This window comes from Bison bison, unplaced genomic scaffold (assembly GCF_000754665.1).
Source record: "Bison bison bison isolate TAMUID 2011002044 unplaced genomic scaffold, Bison_UMD1.0 scf7180017864530, whole genome shotgun sequence".
NCBI lineage: Eukaryota > Metazoa > Chordata > Mammalia > Artiodactyla > Bovidae > Bison > Bison bison.
The window spans coordinates 3,733,334-3,760,934 of record NW_011495080.1 but is presented as its reverse complement, the minus strand read 5'-3'; the positions used below and the strand labels follow the sequence as shown (position 1 = coordinate 3,760,934).

The 27,601-nt window shown below is 40.8% G+C and overlaps 1 protein-coding gene across 1 annotated transcript in view; it reads left to right on the top strand.

Moving 5' to 3' along the window:
• The first annotated feature begins 1,016 nt into the window (after window positions 1-1,016).
• Window positions 1,017-27,601, top strand: part of LOC104982305 (exocyst complex component 4) — a 236,826-nt gene continuing 210,241 nt past the window's right edge. Inside the window, exon 1 of the mRNA XM_010831656.1 lies at window positions 1,017-1,260. Coding sequence (XP_010829958.1) covers window positions 1,114-1,260 — 147 coding nt within the window. The 5' untranslated portion in view covers window positions 1,017-1,113. The remainder of the gene's footprint in view (window positions 1,261-27,601) is intronic.

Here is a 27,601-nt window from a genome sequence, read left to right as displayed (position 1 = left end):
TGATCATTGATTGTGACGAACATCAATTATTTACATAGAAATTTCTGGATTGAAGCACTGGAGTCTCTGTTTCATGCCACTACTCACAGTTAATATATTGTGGTAACTGGAATTCAAATCCTGTTGAACTGGTGTGATTCACTACACTGTAGTAACTTATATTTGTGCATATCAGAACCATGAAAGCAGGAGCTGCCATCATAGAAAAATACAAAGAATAACATAACAAGTATCTGTGTACTCATTTGTGAGGTTTGACAGTTAGCCTTCCGCTATAAATGCTTTAAGTGTTTTTTTTTAAAGGAAATTGATCATTACCAATAAAGTTAAACTTCTCCTTTGTCCCCACCCCCCTCCTGTTTCCTTTCATAACCTCTCAACCCACATTAGCATCATAAATTCAAAGACTATCCTTATTGGAAAAGACCCTGATGCTGGGAAAGGTTGAAGGCAAAAGGAGAAGGGGGTGGCAGAGGATGAGACGGTTAGATAGCATCGCCAACTCAAGGGACATGAATTTGAGCAACCTCTCAGAGATAGTAGAGACCAGAGGAGCCTGGCATGCTGCAGTCCAGAGGGTCGCAAAGAGTCACACATGACTTAGAGACTGAACAACAATATCCTTTATTTTCTCTCTTTTCGAAAGTTCTGTCCACACATATATAGAGCTTAAGAAATATGCAGAATGAGGTTTGCTCTTTTGTTTGCATCATAATTTGTTTTTTATCACACTTTCTTTCACTTTTTATATTTTTATTTCCTTCTTGAATTAATAAATATTTTTGTCTCTCCTTTCTCCCCACTAGTTTGAAATTTTTGTTTCTGTTTCATCCTATTTCTATTGAATAAGTGAAATAACTTGTGTTTAAAAAACAGACTCATATATAGGTGGATATTAAAGTGGCCTGCCCTTGTTTAGAATTCTGGTAATTTCCCCAGATCTCTCCATGGCAGCAAGCAGAGATACCCATATTTGGTCATATTTCTGTAACTATCTTTCTGATACGTTTGACAGTGGCTGTGCTCTGTTTGTCTTCCAGATTCATTCAAGAGATAGAGCACGCCCTGGGACTTGGTCCTGCCAAACAGTGTCCTCTTCGAGAGTTTCTCACCATGTACATCAAAAACATCTTCCTCAATCAGGTCTTGGCTGAGATCAACAAGGAGATCGAAGGAGTCACGAAAACATCTGACCCCCTGAAGATCCTGGCTAATGCAGACACCATGAAAGTGCTGGGAGTTCAGCGGCCTCTCCTCCAGGTAATCACATCCTTTGAACTTCTTCTTTCTGTCAGCAGTTTTCACTGACTTGGCAAGGGTTACAAATTGAAAAGAGAAGGAGAAGAATTACCATCTGTTTCCATGTTCATCAGGGACAAAATAAGAGGAAATAAATTAAATGGGCACTAGGGAAATTAAAGGACTAATGTAGAGATAATGGAAGTCCTGAAGATCTTTAAGAAAAAAATGGTTAGTTTTGAGTATAGGAGATGGTGAGCCTCATTAACATGCAGGCAACTCCTCATTATTGGCCTGAAATTTGTCCTTGAATAGAATTCTCTTTCCAGTGGTGAGTGCATGCTGAAGTAGAAGGATTTACAGGGAGGAAGTGACTCTGCCTAACCTCAATGACCAACAGTAAACCCTCAGTTCCATTTGAATGCTGATTTGGCTAGCTCACAGTGAATCTGAACCCACCTTGCAAACTGGCTTTTGAAGGTCAGATCATTTGTTAATTCAAGTGACGATCATCTTAATATGAAAATGTTACTTTCCCTATTTTAAGTGATGGTTTCTGGGCAACAGAAGTAAAACAAGTTGTTAGATATTCAGATTAATAGACGAGGTATTTATTTTACATGCTTTAAGCCAGTGACTTGGAGGTAAATATAAAACCAAAAGAAAATTTGTATTAATATGAATTTCAATTATGAATATACATTAATTACTGTTATATTGTATAATAATTGGACCTTTGCAGTGTTTCCTCATTTAAGAGAATGATAGGCACAATAGTGCATTTTTGCATATGTTGTATGATATGAGGATACGTCAAAATGTGGAAGACTTGAGCTCTTCAAAGAGACATTGGATAAATGGGATAGTTGCTTCAGTTGCCTTCCTTTACCTGCTTTACATATGTCATCCTAGATTTTCCTTCTTTGTACACTAGATTGAATAAAAATGCTGGCCCTCTCGTAGGGAAAGGTCCTAGTGTGAGCATTCTCCTTTTTTATGAGCTAAGTCTTATATGGTCTTGAGAACATAGACGAGAGGCATTCATGTCCCCCAGAACTAGAGTAATAGCAACACATCTAGGAAGGTGTTCATTTGGATTGTCTGAATCCGTGTTCCTGGTGAAGGATCTGTCCTGAGTGTGGGATGCAGAACAAGGAGAAGAGCAAAGACATGTGCTCACTTACCCTTCTGCTGGCTCATTCTTCTACTGGCTCTTTGTGTGGCCGGCCTCTTCTCTTGGTGCCAGTTCAAATGCCACTTCCACAGGGAAGCTTTTCCTGACTATCTGCCTAAGTAGGTTCCCTTCATTGGTTATTTTTCATCTTCCCTCCTCCACCTTCTCAATCTATTCTCAACACTGGAGCCAAATTTTATGGATGTATCACACAAACTCCCATTCCAGGTGACGTATGATCAGGTTCTGCCAATAGGAAGCACTAGCAGGAAGTTGGGGAGAAGGCAATGGCACCCCACTCCAGTACTCTTGCCTGGAAAATCCCATGGACGGGGAGCCTAGTGGACTGCCGTGTTTGGGGTCGCTAGGAGTCGGACACGACTGAAGCCACTTAGCAGCAGCAGCAGCAGGAAGTTGGAGGGTAAAAGGAGAAAGAGAGATTGGGCTCTTGTCTCCTTCCTCTCCGTTTTGGACCAGAGTTCTGGCCTTGGGTGCCTCCCTCCATAACGAGAGGTCCTGCCAGATAACATTTTCTCCATGGCTCCAGCTCTCCCTGGACTATGACAACACCATTTCCTCCCCTCGGTCCTTGATGAGAGCTTTCTGCTGTTACCAGTCTCTGGGAGCCTCAGCATCCCTTGTTGCTTTTTTCAATGCTGCCTATATCTCTGTAAGTCACCTCTTCATTAGTATTTCTTCCGTTAATCATCTGAATGGAATTCTGTTTTTCATTTAGGATCATGAATAGATTTCCCTACTTAGTCACTATTTTCAGGTTTTAATTTTTTTTCTTTCTTCGCACAACAGTCATAGGTGTTTATTTTCTGGCTTGTTGATGGTGGGGGACAGGGAGGCCTGGCGTGCTGCCGTCCATGGGGTCACAAAGAATTGGACACGGCTGTGTGACTGAACAACAACAACAGGCTTGTTGATTTCCTATCTTTTCTCACTAGAAATTAAGTTCCAAACACATAGGCAGGAGGAATGTGCTCAGGAGTTTGTTGGATGAATGTATATGTGGGTGGGTGGGCAGATAGATGGTCACAGTGAATAGGTTTTGAGTGTCTTAACTGCAGAGTCAGAGTGGGAAGATGAGAAAGAGAGAGGGACAAAAACTTGTTTACTTTTATGTTATGTCTGACCATATCATTAATTTCTTCTCCATTAGAAAGCCTCTCAGTATGTATATCCCTCAAGTATCATGCTATATGCTGTACAGAGCAACTTTAATACACTTAGTGTGGTGAAAATAAGAAACATTGCACTACAGACAGAATCTGGGACCTAAAGATACTGGCTCATTAGACATGATAATTTTCAACTTGAGTAACAGAGACACATTAAAACTCCTAACTGGTTGACTGCAGTCTGGGCCATGTCAGGGCCCCATACTGCTGGCTCCATGGCGTCTCTGGTCCGTCTACCAACGTGCTTATCAAGTCACTCCTAACCTCATCACCAGCCATTTGTACATGTCATTACACCTCTTGTTCTTCAAATCAATGACTCCATTCTGAGGCTACATTAACAACTCCAGCCTTACCTCTTCTTTCTTTGACCTTGTCCAAACATGATAGTTGCACATAAGTGAATAAATCTTAAAAGCCATTCAAGCTATTCATCTCCAGATAGGTTTACAGAGCCCAGATACCTGCCTTCTTATTTGGTTATTTTGTTCTCCCTTTCTTCCTCAGAGTTTTATTTTTGACAGTGAAAATGAGTTAGAGCACATCAGTAAGTTTGTTTAATATTCTCAGAGTTAGGCTAAAAAAGCACATGAGGAGGAGGCTATTTTCCTTTCCCATCTTGAGAAAGTCTCTGGCTTTCTGATGGTTGTAAATTGTTCTCTGACAATTTCTCTCGTGCTCAGATATCAGTGTTTCTTAAATGTGTTTCAGTGTCACTTTAATATTTTTTTATTCCCAGCTAATTATAGGTAGCTAATATAAACAAAAATAATTGAGAAGTAATTCTCAGTAACTGTAGCTGAGAATCCAAAGCAATTGTGAAGAAGAGAGCTTGGAGAAATATCTATATGTGTGAAAGATGCAGGAGGGCTAAGTATGGAATTCTGTGTCCTTCAAAGCCGTTCTTCCTGCTCACTGTTGTTTGCTTACAGACTGGAAAGGATGGTGCCTTTCCCTGGAGGCAGCACCCACTGTCATAAAGCATCAGCCCGATGGGGTTCTCCGGGGACAGTGGACAGACAGCTGTCTCAGTGCTGCTTCCATTTATTTCATGATGTGCAGACACAGAGAACCCCGGGACACTCGGTCGTTTCCTCTCTGAAATGGCATTTGGTCAGGGTAGACAGTCAGTTATAAGGGGGCATTTATTTGGGCCATAACGTGCTTTTACATAGACTTCCAGGTGACTCAGTAGTAAAGCGTCTGCCTGCCAGTGCAGGAGACTCAGGAGACATGGGTTTGATCCCTGGGTGGGGAAGATCCCCTGGAGGAGAAAATGGCAACCCACTCCAGTATTCTTGCCTGGAATATCCTGTGGACAGAGGAGCCTGGCGGCATATAGTGCATGGGGTTGCAAAGAGTTGGACACAGCACACACGTGTGCTCACGTGCTTTTACATTGGTAACTTTACTTTCTAGGCACATAGGAAGGAAGAAAGGAAGGAAATAGGGAGGAAGAAATTACAAGCACCATGTTATAGGTGAAATAACTGTGTGGATGCTGGCCGCTGATACAGCAGCATTGTACTAGAAGTAACAGAAGCAGTAATGATAGCAGTCATAATAGTAAATAGTAATAATGCTGACAGCTCACACTTTAATAGCATTTACTATGAGCCAGACACTATCGAGTGCTTTACATGTATTGACTTGTAAATGTTTTATATGCATTGACAACAGCTTTGTGAAGGTAGCGTTCTTATTGTTGGGAAGAAACTGAGAAACAGTGAAATTAAATAATTTGCCCAAAGTCATTTAGCTAGCATCAGTAAAACTGTAATTCAAAGGCAGGTGACCTAACCCTGGAACCCGTGTTCTAACTCAGTTTTACTCAGTGTAAGAGAATGCTTCCCTGCAAGCTGTTTATTTATTTTTTTTTTTTCCTCTGCATGCATGCTCAGTCCTGTCTGACTCTTTGTGACTTCATGGACTATAGCTGGCCAGTCTCCTCTGTCCATGGAATTTTCCAGACAAGAATACTGGAGAGGGTTGCCATTTCCTACTCCAGAGGATCTTTCTGGACCAGGGATCGAACCCATGTCTCTGAATTGTAGGTAGATTCTTTACCACTAGGCCACCTAGGAAGCCAAGCTCCATTGAGTTGGTGTTGCCATCCAACCATCTCATCCTCTGTCGTCCCCTTCTCCTCCTGCCCTCAGTCTTTCCCAGCATCATGACAATGTTTAAATTGAAACATCACAGATCTTATACTTCTAATGCTGTTAGATGGAGACAGGTGGACTATGCTTCATGCTCTTACCATCTGAGAGTCCTCTGTTACCATCACTTTTTCTGCAGAGTGGCCTCCATCCATTGCAAGGCAAAGCATGCTGACTCAAATGAAAGAAATCCATTAAGAGAAATTCCTCATTTCTCCTGACTCAGATCTTCTGGCATTCCAGACATAGAGCTATGGAAACAGTTGATTGTTTGAAGTGGATACCCCTTCATGCCTTATATATCACAGCAATCAACCAACTGTTCACTCATCAGATAGGAGGAAACATTCTCTCTGTTCCCTGACTTGCCCTTGGTTTGGGGATGTAATTTGATTTATTCCTCTTTAGTGTCTCCATCCAGAAAAGGGGAGAGGAGACTAATGCTTAGGTTTTTCTCCCTTAACTATCACACAGCTGAACAGACATGTTTCTGTGTGAACAAAAGATACAAGTAAAGGTGTCCCCCCCCACCCTCCCACCAATGAAATACCTGGTATCCTTGTTACTTAGAGAGGGACCTGTGGACAAGAACATAAGACCTCTGAGTCAGAATATGCATGTATACGGCATCCCCAGGTGATTTGTACGTACATTAGATTTTCAGAAGCACTGTCTTGAATGAGCACGGCTTCCCTAGTGGCTCAGAGGTGAAGAATATGCCTGCCACTGTAGGAGATGAGGGTTTGATCCCTGGTCAGGAAGATCCCCTGGAGTAGGAAATGGCAACCCACTCCAGTATTCTTGCCTGGAGAATCCCATGGTCAGAGGAGCCTGGTGGGCTACAGTCCATAGGGTCGCACAGTTGGACACAACTGAGTGACTGAGCACACACATACTCCTTGTACGAGAGCAACATGAAGTGTGGTCCATGGACTGGTGCATCATATCACCTGCTGCTGCTGCTGCTAAGTTGCTTCAGTCGTGTCCGACTCTATGCGACCCCAATATCACCTGAGCTTGTGAGAAATGCAGATTCCTTAGCCTCAACTGTGCTCAAGAGTGGAGCTCAGGAATCTCTGGTCTGACCAGCCCTCTCGGTTATTAATAGAGGTGTAAGTTTTAGAAGCATTGTCTTACATAATACGGGCATTTCCAGCTGGAGGCTAGGCAATGGGGTTCTAATGCTGTGGGCTTCTAGCACTGCGGCAAACAACAGTAGTTACTTCAAGAAAATGATTCAGCTTTGTTTCATACAGACGCCAAATTAGTAAAAACAATATTTGCAGCGGCAGCAGAAGCTGCTTCCTAGTCTAGCACATTGCTGAATGTTGCAAAGTTCTTTCCAGACACAGGCTGAGTGTACGTTTCCTGGCTCATGTTGAGCAATGTGAGACAAGGACAGCTTTCCTAAAGCCGAGGCTTACATTCCCACATTCACAGGAGGAAAAAACCATAAACTGTGCAAGTGAAAAAGTTGAAACAATATTCAAACATTTAAAGTACATTTTCATTTTCCTCATTGCCCCAGTGTGTGTCAGAGCCCTTCTGAGAAGTGAGATAGAGGCAGCCTGCAAACCCTACATTCTTCTGTCTTCCTCATCCTTCTGAGCTCCCCACTGCTGCCTGGGGGTGTGTGGGTATCAGTAACAATTTTCATTAGAATCACCCAAGGGCTTTCTGAACACACCCAGGGAGTTGGTTCTGTTGATCAGGGGTAAGATTCCATCCCAGAGATATGGTTCAGTAGATCAGGGATGAGGTCTGGGCATCCAGGTGTTATGAGCTGTCCAGATGATTCCAACATATACAGACAGTATTAGCATCACTTGTCGCTGGCCTGCATCTTTCTACTCCATAGAATCAATTACTGCCCTGAGAGGAAGTACAAAAAAGTTATAAATAAGGGATCCTTTCTTTCAGTCAGTTTTGTAACAAAGGATCTGTTGGATACTTTGAATCAAGCTTGATATATAAGACTTGGGATCAGATACAAATAGATTTAAATCCCAGATGTTTCAGTGGATACTTCTGTGATCAGGACCAAGTTTCTCACCTCTCCATACCTATTCCCTGCTCTATAAAATAAGAATAATAAAATATGTGTCCTAGGAACACAGACATCATTTCTAGGGTTTGGATGGAATAATGGTTGTAAAACATGCCTCCTTCCTTTTCCATGTCACAGATGCCTGGACTTCAGCCTTGACTGCTCTGATGCCTGCTACCTGCCCACAGCTTATCTCTCAACATCGCAGCCTTTTGACTTCTCCTGACCACGCCTCACCACTCCTGTTGTTTCTTTGTAGATTTCAGCCTGCATCTCCTCTCATCACTAACTGTTTACTCACTCCTGTTCTCTGTGCTCCCTCACCCAGCTAGTAACTCGTGTTTCCTGCTTCCTATTACCTTAGAGTGAGCAGGAGATGGTATTGTTTCACTTCCTTCCTCTTTTTCCTGGATTTGCCCACTGATCATTTGTTAGCAGCAGAAACATCATGCAATATTTATGATCATTAAAGCTAGTATGTTCATTTCCCAGGGCAAGTAAAACAAATTACCACAGACTTGGTGGTTTAAAAAAATAGAAATCGATGGACTCCTAGTTCCAGAGGCCAGAGGCCACATTCCCTTCAAAGGCTCTAAAGGAGGACCCTTCCTTGCTTCTTCCATCTTCTGGTGGTCCTGGCCTTTTTTTGGCTTTGGGGAGCATAATTCTGATCCCTGCTTCCATCTTAACATGATCTTCTCCCACATTCTCCATTTTTCCTTTTCTGTCTCTTCTCAGGATACTCTCATTGAATTTAGGGCACACTTTAATCCAGCCATGACCTCACCTCAACCCTTAATCATATTTATATCCACAAAGACCCTATTTGCGACTAAGGTCACATTCTGAGGTTGCCTGTGGAATGTTGGGAGGACACTATTCAACTCACCACAGCTAATAATTTGCAGCAGTCTATATAGAATGCAACATATTCAACTTGCTATATTTTCCTAGAAAACACTCTGGCAGGAAGCAGTATAGAAGTAATGTTAAGTCAATAGGGCCAGAATGGTCTAAATTCTAGATGTCAGCAAGGTTCCAAATGAAAGTTTTTGGTGGGCTGAGTGATTGCTGGAGCTCTAGTTAAGCTTTATTGAAGGTTAGCAGACACAGCTGCTTACAGTATAATGATTTGCCAGAGATAATTACACTGATGCCCAAGCCTATTATCTCCCCAGCTAAGTCAAGGTGCTGCCAGTAACCTCTTGTTGGTTTCCCAGGGAAGTGTGGCCAGCGGAAGTAGCATATTGTTTTCATCATATCAAATTATGTTAATGTGAACAATGTTGGATTTGAGTGGTGTTTGCATACAGCCAGTTGTTACCACTCTACTCATGGTACAGAACAGATTTAGTTTTTATTAGCCTAAATAGATTAGTCCCATTTAAGGTCTGCTGGAAGTCATCATGGAAATCATTAAGTGGAAAAGAGAGCTGATCAATTTTTTTTTTTTTTTCTCCCCTGTAAGCTTGGAGAGGTGGTGCTAATGGTCTCAGTGTGCTAAAAATAGGTCTCAGAACCAAGATGCCTTGAGGCCTAATTTGATTCTTCAGTGTTTACCTAAACCTAAAGAAATACTAACTTAAATAGTAACTTTGAATTTTCCTTTGATAAAGGTAAAATAAAAGTAAAATAAAATACTCACCGACAGTATTATTTAGGCCCTTCATGCTGCACGAAGGCCTCCAGTAACCAACCACTAGTGGCCGCTTGAGGTTTTATCTGGGAAGACGGGCGACAATGTTCCTTTGTTCTTTTTGAATGTTCAGATTGTCAGCATGGCTTTCAACACTCCGCTGTCCATTTCTGAGACAGCTGAGCAAATTAAATCTTTCAATACTGATGTGGACTTTGGGTGTGTCTTCAGATTTTCTTATCAACTTGTGTTATTTTTGTATGATTTATTTTGTTAATAGTTTAAAGCATTTTATTTGTTGTAGAATTTTTGTTGTGATTCTTCATAGCCATTCAGGAAAATAACTCACAGAAATTTCACCATGGCATGGTAGGAAAAGCATTTAAAATGGGGATCCGGTCTCCCTGTTAGTCCAGTGACCTTAGGCAATCCCAAACCACTTATTGTCCCTTAGCTTCACGTTTCTCTATGAGAATGATACTGGCTTAAACCACCTCGTAAGATTAAGGTGATGAGTACAGCGAGATCATGTATTCGGCAGGGCTTTCTGAACTGCTCTACGTATTGAGTTGTCTCATAATTGTTATTATTGGTCCACACACCCACATGATCATTCAGAAAATCCATTAGCATTAAAGGAAATGATGCTAAGAAAACACCTACAGAAATGAAAAATATTTCCTATTAAATGAGAGGCTTCTCTAAGTTTTGCCAACAGTTTGTTTTATAAATGATTGGACAACCAATATAAGAACCTGGTATTTTCCCCCTAGAGTTTATCATGAAAATATTTGAAACATCTAAAAAGGCTGAGAAAAAGAAAGAAAACCACCCACAGCTCACTATCCAGATTTTACAGTTAGCACTTCTCTGAATTTGTTCCAGAGCATAACCAAACCTGATAAATTTGAATTCTTTTTCAGTCATTCTAGAAATGAATTCCCAGTAATTCCTAATCACTTTACCATGGTGGTGTTCACAGGTTTTTAATATCTTACGTAGAAAATCTGAACATAAAAAGAAATATATTAAGTGAGAAAGTAGTTGCTTTGTGTTAACTGTTCAGTTTCTAAAAGTATCCATCCAGATGTTTCCTTAAAATAGTGTCATGGAACAGGAAATTGACCAACCCATGCTTGTTGTTAATCTATTACCTATAAATTGCCTTTATTGAATAGACTGCCTTTATTGAATATGCTACCAAGGAATTTGCCCTTATAACTACTGATGAAAAGGGCTGTGAAGTGAGCAAATGAGAGTGATTTTTATATACATGCAGAATAGGCACATCATATGATCAACTTTTTATAAATATCTTTATAGTCTTATCTCTGGATGAAGAAGAAATAGGACCTTGTTGTCCATTTGGCTGGTTTTCATAGAAAGTCCCTGGTTAACTAGATGGGAGAAAAGGGTGTGTGTGTGTGTGAATATGCATATATTTAAACTAACTTCTATACAGTATAGCCAGTAAGGCATTTGGAGAAAACCAAGAGGGGCCAGAAATAAAGAAATCATTTTTCTTTTGTCTGCAGAAAATCATCTGCAGCCAACCCAATGCATTGTATAAAAATCATTAATGATATGAAGTTTTCCGTTTTTGAAGTCGGTTAAAAATCCGACTGTTTTCTCCAGCATTCCATCAATTCTCAGAATGTGTTTGGGACAGATTTTAACTTAGATGCAACTTTCCCAGAATTCATTTATTGTATCTGGGTTATGAGGTCAGTGTATAACACAGAGGCTGGGAAGGGCTTATCCCATGAGGAGGCATGAGGGGCTGGAGGAGGCATGAGGGGCTGCTGAATGACAAAGTAATTACAGCCAATGACGCTTGTTTACCAGCTTTGCTTGGTACTAAGAAACTTGCTTGAGCACCAGGCTGTTTCAGAATGACATCAATATAGGGATAAGCCCTGGGTTTTAAAGGAGGATTCTGAATTTACTTTCTAAGTAAAGGCAGGCCCACTGATGGCCATCTTGGTTTTCACCTAGACTGGGCTATGTAACAGGGCTTATTCGGGGTACTATCTGTCTTGATCTTGCCTCGGCCCACTCCTTGGTGGATAAGCAGGAGAGAAGGTAATGACTAGTGACAGATATGCTGACAGGGACTGAACTGCATTAACACTCTGTCGTTCAGATCTTTAGAGAGCTGTCTTTGCCCAAAATAGATTTGACTTTACTTGCTAACGAAGGCATCTTCAGATGTATTTCTCTTCCTTAAACACTGGAGAAGAGGAAGAACATCCCATCGAGAGATAGCAAGAAGGGAGAAAAGACTGGCTTGACAGCCCAAGCAGATGATAGTCATCGTTCTTGTGAGCAGCAGGATTGCTGACCTGGCAAGATGACTGGTGGAGGCCGGATGAGCATAGACAGAGCACTGCTGCTCTTGGGGAATCTTTGAGGTCCTTATCCTAAGTCAGTTTTGCCCAGTGCAGCTCTGGCTTAGAGATGTTCTAGTGAGCCAAGGAAAAGGATGAAGACTGCCTGAGCTTGAGAGTTAAACGGCTCTTTAAGATGAACTGTTCAAATAAAGTAGATGTTTTTCTTCATGCTTTTCAAGGATCCTGTCCTGCTCAGAACCTGGCACGTGCTTTGTCTTAGATTAGACACCCTAAGATGGGCTGGTGAAGATCTGACACATCAGATATAATAAGAGAGACACGACACAGCTGGTTAATTTCCACTGATGAAATTCTAGGAAGACTAAATGATTACTCACTATACACCTCCTTTGTGCTATCACTGGACAAGGAGATGAGGATATACAAAAGAAATTTAAAGCCCGACTCCCACTTCTCAGGGGCCTCCAGTTTAGTTGGGGAATCAGAATTCCTCACGCCTATAAATGTGACAGCAGCGGAGGACCATGGGTACCTGAACACTGAAGGTGATGGTTCAGAAGATTTGCAGTTTAAGAGAAAGATGGTAACGATGACCCTATATGCGAGACAGCAAAGAGACACAGATGTAAAGAACAGACTTTTGGACTTTGTGTGTGAAGGCGAGGGTGGGATGATTTGAGAGAATAGCATTGAAACACGTGTATTATCATATGTGAAATAGATCGCTAGTCCAGGTTCGATGCATGAGACAGGGTGCTCAGGGCTGGTGCACTGGGATGACCCTGAGGGATGGGATCGGGAGGGAGGTGGGAGGGGGGTTCAGGATGGGGAACACATGTACACCCATCGCTGATTCGTGTCAATGTATGGCAAAACCCACTACAATATTGCAAAGTAATTAGTCTCCAATTAAAATAAATAAATTAATTTAAAAAATAAAAAAGAGTGGAGGACTCAGCTGAGGGCTGGAGAATTCTAGAAACTTTAAACAAGAGGTGGGTCCTGAACCGGACATTGTAGGATATGTAGCAATAGAGAAGGGGAAGTATTACGTGAGCCAAATGATACATGTGAAGACACCAAAGGGATTGTTCACAAAATGGTGGGGTTAGTCTAGGTGAGTGAAGGAATGGAGAGTGATAAGCAAGGTTCTCAGGGCGCAGAACTCCCATGGAGGTCTTAAACTTTGACAGGACTGTTTCCTTTGTAACAGAGCCTGGAAGGGTATACTTTAACGGGTGCTCTCTTAAGGGAGAGTGGGCTTGGGCAATTCATAGGTGAGATTAGAAGGAACCCAAATGCCTAGGAATTCACTTGATCTGCTAGGCAGAGACATTTCAAACTCAGGGAACACAGAATGGGAACTTAGTTCTCTGTGTCCCAGAGATATGTAATTCTCTTTGGAGATTTTACTTGATAATAGCTGTGCCCCAGAAAACCATCTTGTTTAACCAATGTGGTAAGCTGACAATGTAGTTTTTCTCTCTGATTATTAGGTACTCTGTGTAGTCAATACACTGGTACCATGTGAGGGTAATTTCCTCGTTTATTTTATCTCAATGCACTGTGTTATAAATAGTTAAAAACAAAGCAAAAAGATAAGAGACAAAGAGCCTGGGGTCAGAAGGGCCAGCCAAGATGGGAGTCCAGTAATCCAACCCAGAGAGGAAGATGGTTTCCAATGAGTGTTTCTCTCTCAGACAGAAGCTTCAGATAGTAACCTCACGGCTGCCTGAGGTTTGGTGAACCCCAACCTTTTGCTCGGATTTGAAGTCATTCTTTTGACTCAGTGTCGTGATTGGGCAAACACCCACCCCAGATGTGTTTACTTTCTGGGATAAGTATTGTACTTGTTAATCATCATCAGGTTTTTCTCGCCGAGCCTTCAAACGGCAGCCACTGGATGGTGTCCTGTCCTTCATCACCTCTGTCCACAAGAGCAGCCGCTCGGCTGCAGCATGTTCGTATTTGTTCAAAGATTAAGCTGTACATTTCTCCCTTATTACCTTTTTTAGACACACAGGAGCTCTGTCAGTTAAAGCCCTGCTTTGGGGAAAAGGCAACACGCAGCTAACTCATTAACAGGTTATCTATGTCATTATGTCCTTTTTGGATTGTACATATTGGAAATCGTCTTTTGAGGAGAAAAAAGAATCCATCTAGGCTTCTAGTTTCCCTTTCTTTTTCTTCCTCATTTTTATCTGCCTTTTTTCCCTCCATAGTTACAGCTATTCCCATGATGGATGGTCATATCTTTGGAGTCCAGAATACCCTGAGTATTCACTTGCAAATAGCTACAAAGTCAAGTTCAGATAACTGCTCTTCAATGAGAGCTATTCTGTACCTTATTGGACCCACACTACTTCTCTTGGCCCCATTGCAACCACAGGAGTTTAATTGCTTCTTCCTTTTTATTCCACAAAGCGTTTTTTAATTTGTTCTCCTCTTGGTTGTTCCAAGGTCAAGGCTGCCTATCAGGTGCTTGCAGAAGTGCTCTGATGACCTTGCTTGCTGTTCTTGCCCGTAGCTTCCAAGGCTGGGTCCAGAATGAGCAGCTTGCCTGAGTGAGAGATGGCTAGTTGGTACGTGAATTTCGTACCTCTTGAGCAAGACATATCTGTCTTTCCATCCTTTCACAGTTTTGCTTTGGAGCCAAAAGAAACCTCTTATACTTAGTAGGCTCTCATTTGGTGAGTGAGTAAAATAGAAATTGCCAAAATAGAAATTGCCTTGAACAATTATGTTCAAGGATGGCCTTTGGCTTACAGTTAGGTAAAGGGTATATAGAAGCAAACCTATGTTGTTTGCCAAGGAAAGGAGCTCTAAGTTTTATGGTTCTTTAAACATTTTATTTTAGAAACATCCAAGATTTATAGAGAAGTGGCAAAGATGACACACTTCCCATACACCCCACACTCAGTTGCCCCCTCTTATTAGTATCTTATATTCGTATGGTGAATTGATTGCAATTAATGAACCAATATTGATACATTCCTGTTAATTAAAATCCACACTTTATTCAAATTGCCTTGTCTTTCACGTGATGTCGTCTGTTCGCAGATCCCATCCAAGATATCACATTATGTTAAGTTCTGTCTCTTTAGGCTCCTCCCTGATATGACAGTTTCTCAGACTTTCCTTTTTTAAATGGCCTTGACAGCAAGTTAGGTATGTTGCAGAATGTCCTTCAGTATGAACTAGTCTGATGTTTTTCTCGTGATTTGACGAGGGGTATGTGTTTGTGGGGGGAAGACCACAGAGGTAAAGCATATTTCTCATCATGTCACATCAAGTATATATACTGTCAGCTTGATTCATCACTGTCAATGTTAACCTTGCTCTCCTTGCTGAGGCTTAGATTTCTCCTTTAGAGAGTTCCCCTGCCCCTTTCCATAGATTACTCTTTGGACTGAGTGAAGTCGCTCGGTCGTGTCTGACTCTTTGTGACCCCGTGGACTGTAGCCCACCAGGCTCCTCCGTCCATGGGATTCTCCAGGCAAGAATACTGGAGTGGGTTGCCATTTCCTTCTCCAGGGGATCTTCCCAACCCAGGGATCGAACCCAGGTCTCCCACATTGCGGGCAGACGCTTTAACCTCTGAGCCATCAGAGAAACCTTACTCTTTGGAAGGAATTCATTATGCACAGCAGACACACTCAAGGAGTGGGGAGAAAAAAGAGTGAGGATTTATGCCCCACTTCCGTGAAAATAGAGTATCTGCATAAATGATTGGGAAGGCTTCTGCCTGAAAGATGTGTCCCTTCTCTCCCATTTTTGTATTTATCCAATCATTCATGTCAGTATGAACTCATAGATTTTTATTGCATACAGTGGGTTAAAATCCAATACTGTCTTTGTTTTCTGTTTTAAATCCCAGCTTTGGCCATTGGAGGCTCCTGTATCATCACCCTTGTGATTTTTTTTTTAAGCACTTATTTTCTGGTGCCCCAAGATGCTACGAGCTCCATCTTTGTATTTCTTACCCCAGTCCTAGAATCAGCCATTTTCCCCAGAAGCTCCAGTTCCTGTTATTAGAGAACATAGAAATGCCAACCAAGATCTGGGGATTTGATATGATTATTTTTACTTGGGTGTCATTATGTCTGTCCTCTCGGTCTACAGAGAAAGGAAATACATGTGTATGCTAACTCATGTATATATTCATATCCCTGTATATTTCTGTATGTGGCCCCTTTACTTATTGAGCTAAAACTGAGTTTATACTGACGTCTCTGCCTCAAGTGCATTGCCACATGGATCATTCTAACCTCCTCCTCTTGCTTATCTGTTACCTTCCTCTCCCACAGTGAAAGAACCTCCGACCGCCTATAATCCATGTCCCTAACTGTTCAATTCCAGCTTCCATGCATAGCAATATCAGAATTGATAACCCCCGCCCTGTGAAAAAAACTTTATTCAACTCATTATAGTCCTTATGTATAATTTCTTCTGCCTTTAGTTTTGTAGACTTTACTAATTTCCAGAATTACTTGGGCTAGCACCTTTTTCTCTCACTTTCCTTTAAAGAGGGTTATTTTAGACATTTGTGATATAGTTAGATGGTTTTATCATATTCTGTATGTCGTTAAATTTAAGGTATTGTAGGATACCTTAACCTCCTAAATGAATTTTTAATTTGCATATATTAAGCTGTATTATAAGTTCTGTGGGTTTTGATAAATGCATAATGTCATGTATTTACCGTTAAAGTATCACATAAAATGATTTTTACCCACATCCCCCAGATACCTTGTATTTCATCTGTTCAGCCTTTGTCTCCTCTCCTCCCCATGCCTTTGACAGTCACCAGTCATTTATTGTCTCTAGAGTTTTGCACTTTCCAGAAGTCATATAATTGGAGTCATGCAGTATTTAGCTCTTCCAGACTGGCTTCTTTAAATTAGCACTCTATGAAAGATTCATTCGTGGCTTGACAGCTCATTGCTTTTGATCACTGAATAATAGTCCATGGTATGGATTATGGATGTGGTATATGATATAGAAATAACAGTTTGTTTATTCATTCACCTATTGAAGGATATCTTGGTTGCTTCCATTACAAATAAAGCTGCTGTAAATATCCACATACAGATTTTTATATGATTATAAGTTTTCAGATCAGTTGGGCATTGTTTTTAACTATGTATAGAAGTTGTGCAAGTGGATGGGGTTGTGGGTTACTCACAAATAAGCAAGTACTTTACGTGATAAGTGCTCTAATAGACATAGGAATACGATCAGTAAACTGTTGAGTCTAAGAAAAAGGCAAAAGTAAATATACTTAAATTTACTCTTAAGTTCTATTTTTAAATGATTCCTCAGTTCAGTTCAGTCGCTCAGTCATGTCCAACCCTTTGCCATCCCATGGACTGTAGCACACCAGGCTTCTGTGTACATCACCAGCTCCCAGAGCTTGCTCAAACTCATGTCCATCAAGTTGGTGATGCCATCCAACAGTCTTATCCAACCATCTCATCCTCTGTCATCCCCTTCTCCTTCTGCCGTCATTTTTCCCAGCATCAGGGTCTTTTCCAATGAGTCAGTTCTTCGCATCAGGTGGCCAAAGTATTGGAGTTTCAGCTTCAACATAGTTCTTCCAATGAACAATGAACCATACTTCCAATATTCAGAATTGTTTTCCTTTAAGATTGACTGACTTCATTTCCTTGCAGTCCAAGGGACTCTCAAGAGTCTTCTCCAACACCACAGATCAAAAGCATCAATTCTTTGGCTCTCAGCCTTCTTTGTGTTCTAACTCTCACATCCATACATGACTACTGGAAAAATCATAGCTTTGACTAGATGGACCTTTGTCAGCAAAGTAATGTCTCTGCTTTTTAATATGCTGTCCATGTTGGTCATAGATTTTATTCTAAAGAGCAAGCATCTTTAATTTTGTGGCTGTAGTCACCATCTGCAGTGATTTTGGAGCCCTAGAAATTAAAGTCTGTCACTATTTCCATTGTTTCCCCATCTATTTGCCATGAAGCAATGGGACTAGATGTCATGATCTTAGTTTTTTGAATGTTGAGTTTTAAGCCAGCTTTTTCACTCTCACTTTCATCAAGAGGCTCTTTAGTTCCTCTTTGCTTTCTGCCATAAGGGTGATGTCATCTGCATATCTGAGGTCATTGATATTTCTCCCTGCAGTCTTGATTCCAGCTTGTGCTTCAGCCAGCCTGGCATTTTGCATGATGTACCCTGCATATAAGTTAAATAAGCAGGGTGACAATATACAGCCTTGGTGTACTCCTTTCCCTATTTGGAACCAATGCATTGCTCCGTGTCCGGTTCTGACTGTTGCTTCTTGACCTGCATACAGATTTCTCAGGAAACAGGTCAGGTGGTCAGTATTCCCATCTCTTGAAGAATTTTCCACAGTTTTGTTGTGATCCACACAAACTTTGTGATCAGTTTGTGTGATCCACACCACAAAGGCTTTGGCATAGTCCGTAAAGCAGAGTAGATGTTTTTCTGGAACTCTCTTGCTTTTGCCATGACCCAACAGATGTTGGAAATTTGATCTCTGGTTCTAAATCCAGCTTGAACATCTGGAAGTTCACAGTTCATATACTGATGAAGCCTGGCTTGGAGAATTTGGGGCATTACTTTGCTTAGCATGTGAGATGAGTGCAATTGTACAGTAGTTTGAACATTCTTTGGCATTGCCTTTCTTTGGGATTGGAATGAAAACAGACCTTTTCCAGTCCTGTGGCCACTGCTGAGTTTTCCAAATTTGCTGGCATATTGAGTGCAGCACTTTAACTGCATCATCTTTTAGGGATTTAAAATAGCTCAGCTGGAATTTCGTCACCTCCAGTAGCTTTGTTTGTAGTGATGCTTCCTAAGGCCCACTTGACTTCACATTCCAGGATATCTGGCTCTAGGTAATTGGTTATCTGGGTCATAAAGATCTTTTTGGTACAGTTCTTCTGTGTATTCTTGCCACCTCATCCTAATATCTTCTGCTTCTTTTAGGTCCATACTGTTTTTGTCCTTAATTTACTCTTAAGCTTCATTAAAAAAAAAAAAAAATACTTCACATTGCTTTCCAGGAAAACCCCCTCCCTCCAACTTCTTCCCCTTCCCTCCACCAAAACCCACCAATTTACCAAAGACTTTCTGCTGCAGCTACAGTGAAGACCTTGAGACAGGTGGCCCAAAATATTCTGCCTGAAAAATGAAAGTCATAGGAACTCGCTCATGACAGACTCCTTCACAACTTAATAGTGGGGGAGAAAATCCACATAAGGTTGAAAAAACAGCTCTTACCAATGAGAAGGGAAAAAAATGCATAGAGACTTTTAGCTGTTTGGAAATCTGGAAGTAGTAGGACGAAGGAACTGATGTAATTTTTTTTTTACCAAGTGCAGAGCTAACAACAAATAATTTATTCTGGGATTTGGGGTTCCTCCCCCAGAGATTTCTCCTAGAGCTAAACCCAGTGAAACTAGCCACATGGGAAATGAAACCCTGCTTTGTCAAGAGCTAAGCCAGTATCTTTCAAGAAGAGCTTTTGTGTTATATGCCCAGGAAGAGATGCCAGGGAGTCATGGGAAGGCCTCTCGTTTCTTGCTTGTGCACTTTTGCATGTTAGCTGCCTGGGTCCACTGTGCCAACTGGAGCCGGACTTATACCCCCGTCAGTGGTAGAGAAAGTGGAATAGCAGGGGAAGGAAAGTGTGTTTACTGCCTGGGAGGTGGAATGCACAAGAATTGGCCCACACATACCCTTCTTGAATGTATCAGATCAGATCAGATCAGTCGCTCAGTCGTGTCCGACTCTTTGCGACCCCATGAATCACAGCACGCCAGGCCTCCCTGTCCATCACCAACTCCCGGAGTTCACTGAGACTCACGTCCATCGAGTCAGTGACGCCATCCAGCCATCTCATCCTCTGTCGTCCCCTTCTCCTCCTGCCCCCAATCCCTCCCAGCATCAGAGTCTTTTCCAATGAGTCAACTCTTCACATGAGGTGGCCAAAGTACTGGAGTTTCAGCTTTAGCATCATTCCTTCCAAAGAAATCCCAGGGCTCATCTCCTTCAGAATGGACTGGTTGGATCTCCTTGCAGTCCAAGGGACTCTCAAGAGTCTTCTCCAACACCACAGTTCAAAAGCATCAATTCTTTGGCGCTCAGCTTTCTTCACAGTCCAACTCTCACATCCATACATGACCACAGGAAAAACCACCTGCATTTTAGTAAAATATAACACAAGCACAGAGGCTTGATTTCATGAGCAAGTGCTCTTCATTTACAGAGTAATTAATAGGAAGGAGTACAGAGATCCTGATTGTAAATAAAGAAAGAATTTTCTCCAGCACCCTGGATAACAAGAAATGTGTTGGCTGTAAGTTATCACAAACTTTTTGATGTGTGGAACATAAATAAGAGTAAATTAAAGATTTCTCTTTAAGTGAAAAACAAAACAATATTCAGAGAGAAGTTGTAATTTATAATGTTACAATTTAGTTGGTGAATATTTTTAATTAGTCCCTGGGTAACTGTCTTTTTAAAAATCTTGCTAGAGTACATACATTTGTCTAAAATGCAGTGGTTAAATATTTATGTGATTAGTTATTTATAATGTCTGCCTCCTCGTAGAGTAGTTTTATAGAAATAATCATAAGTGAGTGGATTGAAAGCTATTTTTGCTCTTTCTCAACTAGCTGTATCTAGGGAAAACCAAGTTAATGAATTCATGAAACTACTTCCCAGACTGACCTCATGAATACGAACCCAATTGCAGACCTTGTACCTGGTAGAAATAATCAATTGCTTTAGAGCTCGTCTTGCAAATGCAAATACTTCAAGTACTGGCCACAGTTTTAGGTTTATTTGCATTCTACTTCCTTCCTTCCTTCTGCCAGGTCCTGGACATATAGGCACAGGCTAGTTTGCCTAGATGATAGAAATATAGCAGACAAGGAATGTTGTAACCAAACTCATGTACATGGAACAAATATTCTTTGTAAGTCATAACTCTTGTTTGATCAAGGACTGATTGTGTGTGGTTAGCCTTCAACATGAATTTCCCCCAGCTAGTGTTGATATTCTCTAGCATGTAAAGACTAGACTTCAGCAACATTTTAGTGCAGATTTTTTATCCAAATCTTAGTGAAGTCGAGCTCAGCAAGTTTAGTGTCTTGTCTTAGGAGACCAGTGGCAGCTCCAACAGTAGAATCCAGGTTTCTCTCCTGCTGACCCACTTCTCTTTCTTTTCTTCTTGCAGTATTATTTAAAGCCCGCTACCCTTTTAGGTACTGAGTAATTTATTTGTATCAGACTTTTAACAGCACCAATGCTTGTACTATAAGAAGAATACTTGTCTGAACTCCCAGAAAAGCATCATTTTGAACCACCTCCAATGACTCTGCTTTTCCTTTCGCTTCTTCCTCTAAAGGCAGAGCACATTTCAATCGCAAATCAAATAACAAGCATCTCTCTCCTAATTTATGGTTTTCAGAAATTCAGAGTTTTTTTTTCCTCTTGCTGTCCAGAATGCTGTCTGAAAAGTCACAATGATTTAAATAATTGATGGCTACTTTATGAAATTGTCAGCCTGAATCCATCCCCCGCCTCCCCCAGCTCCAGGTCCTTGAGCAGCTAATCCTTTTATGTTGTATGCTTGGTTTTTTGTTTTGTTTTTTTTGTTTGTTTTTTTTTTTACTTTTTTTTACTATTTCATTTAGATAATTATATTATTCACCCCAGAATATAATTGCCATTGTACTGTGGGGGAAGGGGGGTGGGGTAGGGTAGGCTGCCTGCTGTTGGCATCTGCAGGTTGTAAAATGTCTGTTATGCTCTAGCCTCTAATTTCTTTGCCATCCCACCTTTTAAAGATTTAATTATACCTGTGTAAAAGCATAATTTGAAATGTGACTTCTGATTCTTTTGGAAGATAAAAGAGAGATTAATCCATTGTTAAACATGAACAACCATGGTACAAGGGAAAAAACTTTGGACTGGCATGCTGGGATCTTTATTCAGCTGAACAAACAATTTCTGAATGCCTACCATATACCTGGCACTGTACTAAGCATTAAGAAATACTAAGACTTAAAACTGCTGTTAGGAGTGGGTATCGTGGTAATCTGCCACCCGACTTACGACTTTGGGAGGGACCTCTCTGAGCCCCCAATTTTCATCTAAATGAAGGATATCGTACCTCTTCAGAATGTCCTTCTAGCTGTAAAATCCCATGATGCTCTGAAGAAAAAGGGCCATAAAGTAGCTGCCACATTCCTTCTTTGTAAGATTTAATTAGAAGAATGAGAGATAGTAAAAAAGCATACATTTTCTGTGACTGAAGTCAATTCATCACCTCTGAAATCAAAGATGGTCCAGCCTGAATGCTCTTAAAGGATTCTTTTATTTATTTTTTTAATATATTTTCTACCTGCTATGTCCAGAATGCCCAAAACAGGGGGTGTTTGGGAGCAGAAAGCAACAGTCTCTAAGCAACTGAAAGGTGTTATCAAAGGAGCAGTAACTTTTCCTCTCAAATTACTGCCTGACATCTTTTTACTAGTTCATGGAGCTGTTTTTCCAGTGAGGATTCTGAGTCTAACATGTTTTTTTCACAAGGCTGAACTTTGCCGCCCATTGACTAGAAGGAAATGTCACAAACTGGTTCTTGTGCTTCTTTATATATTGTTCTTTACTCTTTGAAAGTATGTAGTTTGGATACAATGAAACTTGCCAATTCAAGAAATTAGGAAACTTGGTGTTAAGTATAAACACAATGATAATTCAGGCTTTGCAACTTTTAAGAGGAAATGGTGTTCATCTCTTGTCAGAGCCTTAGAGTGTTGGATAAAGTAAACCCAAAATGACAGCGTATAGCCTGTTTCAAATGGAACATAAATAACACATATTAAAATAGAGATTTAGAGTGGATTTCATAACATGTTTATTTTCAGGGAGCAAATCATAATCCATTTGCCTTATTGGAAAAACAATTTTTCTGTACAGAGGGAAAATGGAGTATTTAAAAAGGAAATGAACATGACAGCCAAATGGACTTGGTCGAAATTGGCAAATTTGTTTCTTGTTTACTTGTTTTTGCGCTGCTGCTGCTGCTGCTGCTAAGTCGCTTCAGTCATGTTTGACTCTGTGCGACCCCATAAACGGCAGCCCACCAGGCTCCCCCGTCCCTGGGATTCTCCAGGCAAGAACACTGGAGTGGGTTGCCATTTCCTTCTCCAGTGTATGAAAGTGAAGAGTGAAGTCGCTCAGTCGTGTCCGACTCTTAGCTGCCCCATGGTCCTGCTTTGCACTAGGGAGAGTAATATGGTGCCTGAATCTGCTTTCAGCAGTAATGCTTCTTTTTTGAAAAAGACCTAACCATCTGGGGTAAAGTAAGTTGCTCATGTCCCATCTTCTCTAAGGGTAGAAACTGAGGCTAGAAATCTTCCCTTCATTTGCAGTATTAATGCTTTCCATAATTTGCAATCTACCTTTTTCCTCCCCTTCATCTTTATAAAACCCCTCTATTGTCTAGTAATAAAAACACTATGACTAGTAGTAAGCCCACCTCTTTTTTGTAATTTTAGTTTTTTTAGGACTGTGTTCTTTAGACCAGTGCCTCTAAAATTTTAATATTCATGTTAATCACCAGAAATTTTTGCAAAATGCATATGCTGCTTCAAGCAGCCTGGTTAAGACCTGAGATTGTGCATTTTGAACAAGCACTTGGGTGATGCTGATGCTTCTAGCTCATGAACCATGCCTTGAGTAGCAAATCTGTAGACCAGGGATCAACAGGCTTTTTCTGTGTAGTAAATATTTCTGTGCGGGTATGTGAACCATATGGTCTCTGTTTGAACAATTGTACCATTGTAATATAAAAGCAACCCTAGATAATGTGTAAATGAATGAGCATGGCTGTATTCCAGTAAAACTTTACTTACCCAAATATGCAACAACCCGATTTGGCTTGTGAGACATATTTTGCCAAGCCCTTCTTTAGACATTGTATTTGAAATGAGGTATATATATTTTTAAAACTTGAAGGCTTTCGTCCACATGTTTAAATAGGATTGTTTTACAGTGCTGGGAACATGTATAAAATGGTTAGAATTTAATTTGTGCTCTAATGAGTTATTACGCAAAAAAAAAAAAAGTAAGCCAAATAATGAGATCTTTTCCCTGTAGAGGACTTAGAATAAGGTAAGAGGCATAATGTTTTAGCGCTGTTGTGGCATAACGATGACAACATTTTGAAAAACCACTTCCAGCTTGGCAAGCAGCGGTTTACAGTTACACATTGTTAGATGTGTGTCTTTTTCCGAACTACCTCTTTCCTGCGTATGTGCGTTTCTCTTATCACATCCCTTGCCATATCATTTGGCACTGATCCATATTTGGGTAATGAGATCGTTTGCTGTGCCTGCAATGAAGAAAATGATTTAAAATGTTTTTTAATAAGTTAACAGGAGCAAGTGTTGAAATTGCTGTAATGAGATAATGACAGTGCAGCATATTGCTTTGAAGATTGTGCTCTGGTGAAAAACGTATGCTTTAATACATTCATTTTCACTGGGCTTTCCTTGACGAGGTCAGTTAGCCTTTGCCTGTTTTTCTGCCAGTAATGGAGAAATGGACCCAAGAGTTGGAAGTCAACAGAGAATGAAGAGCAAGGCTGGTAATCATTTAACAGTACTCTTGAGTTTTAAGATATCAGCCATGGGAGACCTTGTACCAGCGTTGCAATTTTGTAATGACAGATGCTATATGGGAAGATTAGAATCCAGACTACTGAGTGAATTCCCTGGCAGTCCAGTGGTTAAGACTCTGTGCCTCCACTGCAGTGGGCACAGGTTTGATCTATGGCTGGGAAACTAAGATCCCACATGCTGTATGCTGCTGCTAAGTCGCTTCAATCGTGTCTGACTCTGTGCGACCTCATAGACGGAAGCCCACCAGGCTCCCCCGTCCCTGGGATTCTCCAGGCAAGAACACTGGAGTGGGTTGCCATTTCCTTCTCCAATGCCTGAAAGTGAAAAATGAAAGGGAAGTGGCTCAGTCGTGTCCGACTCTTAGCGACCCCATGGACTACAGCCTACCAGGCTCCTCCGTCCATGGCATTTTTCAGACAGGAGTACTGGAGTGGGTGCCATTGCCTTCTCCGACATGCTGTATAGTGTGGCCAAAAAAAATTTTTTAATTAAAAAAATAAAAGCAACTGTAGATTAAAAACTTAAAAAAAAATACAAGCTCAGAAAACTTAGGTCACTGTATTAGATTCACATTTTTAGTATTTGTTGATGTAAATAACATGTACTTTCTTTGACATTTGAAATGTTATACTTGAAAGTTATCTAACTGTTCTTTAACATGTTTAGCCAACATGTTTTCATGGTGTAAAACACAGAGCCATCCTCATGTTTACTGTTTAATAGAGAGGCAGACATATTAACAAGTCATTGTTACATCTGCCATGACCCACACATGTACATGGCACATTGGGAGCTCAGGAGAAAGAGTGGTCATTCAAGAAAGACTTTATAAAGGATATGATATTTAAGCTGAATATATTGATAGAAAGTGGGAGAATTTTTGAAATAGAGAGAAAAGCGTTGGCGAAGATACGGAGGCATGCAATAGAATCACACATTAAGGGAAATATTAATAGATACATGTGATGTGTGCCTATGATAGAATTCTGTATGAATGGACTGCATGGTATACATAGCCTGGATGAACCTAACAAAATAATGTTCAAAAAAAGTAAGACCCAAAAGTTGTGTAAATTGCAATTGTATTCATAACAGGCAAAATTGTATTATATAGTTTAGGAATATATATATGTATATTTATATATATATAAAAGTAGTACAGTCATAAAGAATAGACAAAAAAGATAACTTAGATGGGGAGAAGGTTTTGGTTGGTATTGGGCGTGCTTGGGGACCTAGAAAGTTTTGTTTCTTTCCCAGGATCATGATGATTCCATTGGGTGTCTACATTATGATTGTTGGTTAAGATGTACATACATACTATAAAAATTCTTATATGTATATATGTTACTGTGAAATATATATGTTCTATTTTACAATAAAAGAGATTTCTTGAAGAGAAGATCAATCCCTGAAATGAGGCAGTAGGAAGTGGAAGAGCAGGAAGGAGATTTGGCAATCACTCATGGGAATCACGGACGAATGATTCAGTTGAGGATGGAGCGTCAGAGCGATCCCTTGATCCCAGGTTTTTAATTTGTTGACAGAAAGATGGCCTTTGCTCAGATGGGGAATACATTCAGTCCCAGCCACAACTGGCGAGGCCTTTCCTGCTTCAGCTTTCTCTTCTTGTAGGCCCCTTCTCATTCTGCACAAAGGTTGCTATTCATACCTACTTCTTCAGGTAAATGTTGGGTTGGCCAAAAAGTTCATTCAAGTATCGTTGTTGTTGTTGTATCTTATTGTCCGGACTCATTGCAACTCCAAGGGCTACAGCACACATCTTATGGGAAAACCCAAATGAACTTTTTGATCAACCCAGTATGAATCACTACCACCTCCACCAGCAGTCCTACCAAGAGACTGCTTAGTTGTCCATCTTCACATCTCCACTCATTCCAGCAATCACCTCAAATTCTTTCTCTCTGCGCGCGCACACACACACACACTCACACACACACTGTCTTGTACATTTTTAGCCAACTGGTTTGATTTGGCTGATTCTTCAATATATCACACATTCCTTTCTTACCAGTTTGAAACATGCAGTCCTTAATGCTCACTGGTCTTCTCCATGTATTTGTCCATACCTCTCTGCTGTGCTTCTGTAGGTATAACACACTGCTTTGTCCTTCTCCCCAGAGTCCACTACTCAGTTTTTACAACCAAATTTAAAATCCCCTTCAGAAACCCATCTCTGAATAAAAAAGGTCATTGTTGGCCTTCTCTAAACTAATCCCTGAAAATATCCGTGTTGATGTTAAAACCACACTAGATGTTCTACTTTGATTGTAATAGATTTTGTTCTTTCTCATATGGCTTTCTTTCTTTCCTTTCTAATTTAAAGGAGCCTTTCATTAACTCAAGACTGCAAATCCAAACCTGTATCTTGAAATTGAAATTTGTATATGTGTAAGTAGCCTCTGTGTCATGGGAGCTTTGGTTTTTATTGCTTGTGTATTTTCTCTTTATATGAAATAGACTGAACAAGCTGTTACTTATTTAGAACGATGCTGTAGAGGCCTACTGTGACTAGGTGGGCAGCTGCTTTATGCCGCTTTTCTGATGCAAGAGCTTCATTTGCATCATCCATACTTATCCTGTTGCCTGGGTCGTCATGTGACAGATGGCCCACTGGGAATGTCCCATTCAGGCAAAATGTGTTGAGGGCCCGGTATTGGCAACTGCTAACTCAAGAGATCCATGGCTCAGACCCATCCCGCACTGTCTGGTTTCTGATTCTCTTGGAAAGTCAAAAGTCCTTGGTCAGGCTTGTTCTGCTTTCTCCCTGACACAGACACTTAACATACATCCCAGTCATGTTGTCTCCTCTCACCTAACAAAGCACATCTTTTTAAATGCCACTTTGGAGCTCAGATGAAACAAAACTCTGCAGTTCATGTTGCCATGCAGTGAGGTAGAGGAAGCTTTGCTTCCTTTAATAGACTAGAGGTCCATTTTTGCAATCATGTCATGAACACAGGTCTTAGTAATCTGGTCTTTGCTATAGTGGTGTCAGAGTGCTGATGCTGCACTCTTTTTTTTTTGGAGCTAGGAGGAAATGAAGTGTCTCTGGTTGACTGGTTGAACTTGTCAGCCTTCTAGGATGTAAGAGAACATAAAAG